Source organism: Corvus brachyrhynchos, unplaced genomic scaffold (genome assembly GCF_000691975.1).
Source record: "Corvus brachyrhynchos isolate BGI_N302 unplaced genomic scaffold, ASM69197v1 scaffold63, whole genome shotgun sequence".
NCBI classification, from domain to species: Eukaryota; Metazoa; Chordata; class Aves; order Passeriformes; family Corvidae; genus Corvus; species Corvus brachyrhynchos.
In genome coordinates this window covers 1,802,215-1,804,486 of record NW_008237227.1, presented here as the reverse complement: position 1 = coordinate 1,804,486, position 2,272 = coordinate 1,802,215, and the positions used below count along the sequence as shown (strand labels likewise).

At 59.6% G+C, this 2,272-nt stretch overlaps 1 protein-coding gene across 1 annotated transcript in view; it reads right to left on the bottom strand.

The window, feature by feature from the left end:
• Positions 1 to 6: 6 nt before the first annotated feature.
• AIRE (autoimmune regulator) overlaps positions 7 to 2,272 on the bottom strand; it is a 4,985-nt gene continuing 2,719 nt past the window's right edge. Inside the window, exons 5-10 of the mRNA XM_017729394.1 lie at positions 1,945 to 2,240; positions 1,550 to 1,665; positions 1,270 to 1,479; positions 1,085 to 1,181; positions 771 to 839; positions 7 to 598 (exon numbers count right to left, since the gene is read on the bottom strand). Coding sequence (XP_017584883.1) covers positions 518 to 598; positions 771 to 839; positions 1,085 to 1,181; positions 1,270 to 1,479; positions 1,550 to 1,665; positions 1,945 to 2,240 — 869 coding nt within the window. The 3' untranslated portion in view covers positions 7 to 517. The remainder of the gene's footprint in view (positions 599 to 770; positions 840 to 1,084; positions 1,182 to 1,269; positions 1,480 to 1,549; positions 1,666 to 1,944; positions 2,241 to 2,272) is intronic.

The window sequence follows — 2,272 nt, the reverse complement described above, 5'->3', positions numbered from 1 at the left end:
GGCTGAGGGGTGCCTACAGCCATACCACCCTGAGAACGCCCGATCTCGTCTGATCTCGGAAGCTAAGCAGGGTCGGGCCCGGTTAGTACTTGGATGGGAGACCGCCTGGGAATACCGGGTGCTGTAGGCTTCTTTTGCCCCCCTCTGGTGGAGATTTCACAGTTCACTTCCCTTTTGGTTTTGGAGTTGTTTAAACGTCTAACTTTATCTTTTAATCATTTGTTTGGATAACAGGGGTTTTTTTTCTCATTTCTTTGTATTGTTTTTTTTTCAATCACCTTTTTGATTTCGTCTTTCATGTTGTTTATTCACCTTTTCACTGTTCATTTTCTCTGTTGAGTGTCACTGGTTGGGACCTTCCATTTTCCTCTGACTGTGTCAGTCTGTTGACCGTCACTGGTTTATTGTGTGATGTTTTTTGTGCTGCCGTGATGCCTGTGAGCGTCTTGTTTCACATCTGGCTCAGAGGCTGTTTCGTCATGGCTTGGGATGGTAGGTCTGCTGCTGGGTCTGTGCACTAAGCGAGGAGCCCATGCGTGTCTGCGAGCGGTTGTGCCATGCTCTGGAACGCCCACTGCAAGATCCCATCCCACGTGCTCTGTGGGACAGCCCCATGTGTTCATTTTCTTTTCCCATCCCACATCCTGCCCCCCCTGGGGTCTCCAGGCACACCGTGCCTGACACACAGCCCCATGTCACCCTGTGGGCCACACCAGAGACACGGTCCCCCTTGGATGGAGTCTGCCTGTTGGTGTCACACAGAGTCTTACCTCACCCAGCAGCGCATCGAGCTCATCCCGACTCAGCACAGGTTCACTGCCGAGGGCTCCGTCCTCTGCCTGTGTGTGGAGAGATGTCCTGCCAGCTCCCCCGCTGCCCTCAGCCTGCTCTCCGTTTGTTCAGGGCTGCTGCCCATGTTCAGTCCCTCACCTGGTGCAGTCCCAGCTCATGCTCCCCCAGTACAGCTTCACTAACTTGCCTCCATGTGGTGTCCTTCACCCTGCCTGATCCACCTCCACCTTCCTGCTCCCCAGAGCCCCTGCTCCGCCTCTCCCACCCCGTGTGCGGCACTGCTGGTGCTGACCTTGGCTGCCGGAAGCAGTTGGTCTCCAGCTGCTGCAGTGGTGCCCAGGCTGCCTGTGTCCAGGGTGCCTGTGCAGGATGTGCACAGCAGCAGCCCCCTACACCATCGGGGTGACACAGACCGTCAGGGCAGAACCCTCCAGGGAAGAACTGAGGCTGGGATGTGGGGAGTGATGGGGGACTCACCTGGGGTCCCCACTGGGAGCAGGACAGTGTCGGGGAGTGGGGATCCGGCTGCAGCAGTGGCTGCAGACACTCCCCTTAGCTCCACCCGGCTGGGTGTCCCGTGCTGCCTCCCCCAGGATCTCGGGGGGTCTCTCCACAGCCAAGTCTGCCTCCAGCAGCCGGCCTGGCTCAGCCACACTCTCCACACAGGAGCCGCATCGCCATGTCCCGCTGCACAGCAGGAGCAGAGCAGTGAGGGATGGCGGAGGGCACTGGCATCCCTGTGTGCCCTGGGACTCACCTGGGGACGTGGGGCAGTGGGGGCACCAGGCAGGCGAGGTGGAAGGCCCTGGGGCAGCCATCACAGCAGATGAGCTCACCACCATCACCGCATGCTGCACACTCATCCTCGTTCTCCTGTCCCCGGGGGAGTGGGCAGGGGGTCACTGCCACCCCCACAGGCTGAAGCCATGGCTGTCATTCCCCTTGCCCTCTCCCCCTGCATCACCCACCCTGCAGCAAACATACCAATCCTTTCAGGGTGGTAAAACTGCCTGTCTCTTGGGGGTCATAACCTGGTGAACCCCCAGCAGCTGAGCCCTGGGTTTCCTTCTCTAGGCCAGGCCAAATGGACATGCCAGGGACACCCCAACAGTTCCTCCTGGGGGTGCACCAGGTGTCACATCTGGAGCTCACCTGGTGGGGCACAGGGTCCTGACTGTACACAGTGGCAGCTGGCAGCTGGCCCTGGGGGTGCAGCTGGGGTTCCCTGTTCTGTTGGCAAGACAAGAAGGGGTTTGGAGAGGCATGGCTGGCACTGGGGGACACTCCCAGGCCATGGCCACGATGCCATGCAGGAACAACCCCCCGCCACAGCCTTGGCAGCTGCACAAGATGGGGGTGAAAACATAGGAGGGGGTTGTCTGTACACTTCGGGATGCCTTGGGCTGGGCAGGGGCCTTCAGGCTGTGGCTTCTGCTCCTGGCCTCTGGCTCCTCAGAGGCAGCTGGGGTATATGGCTCGT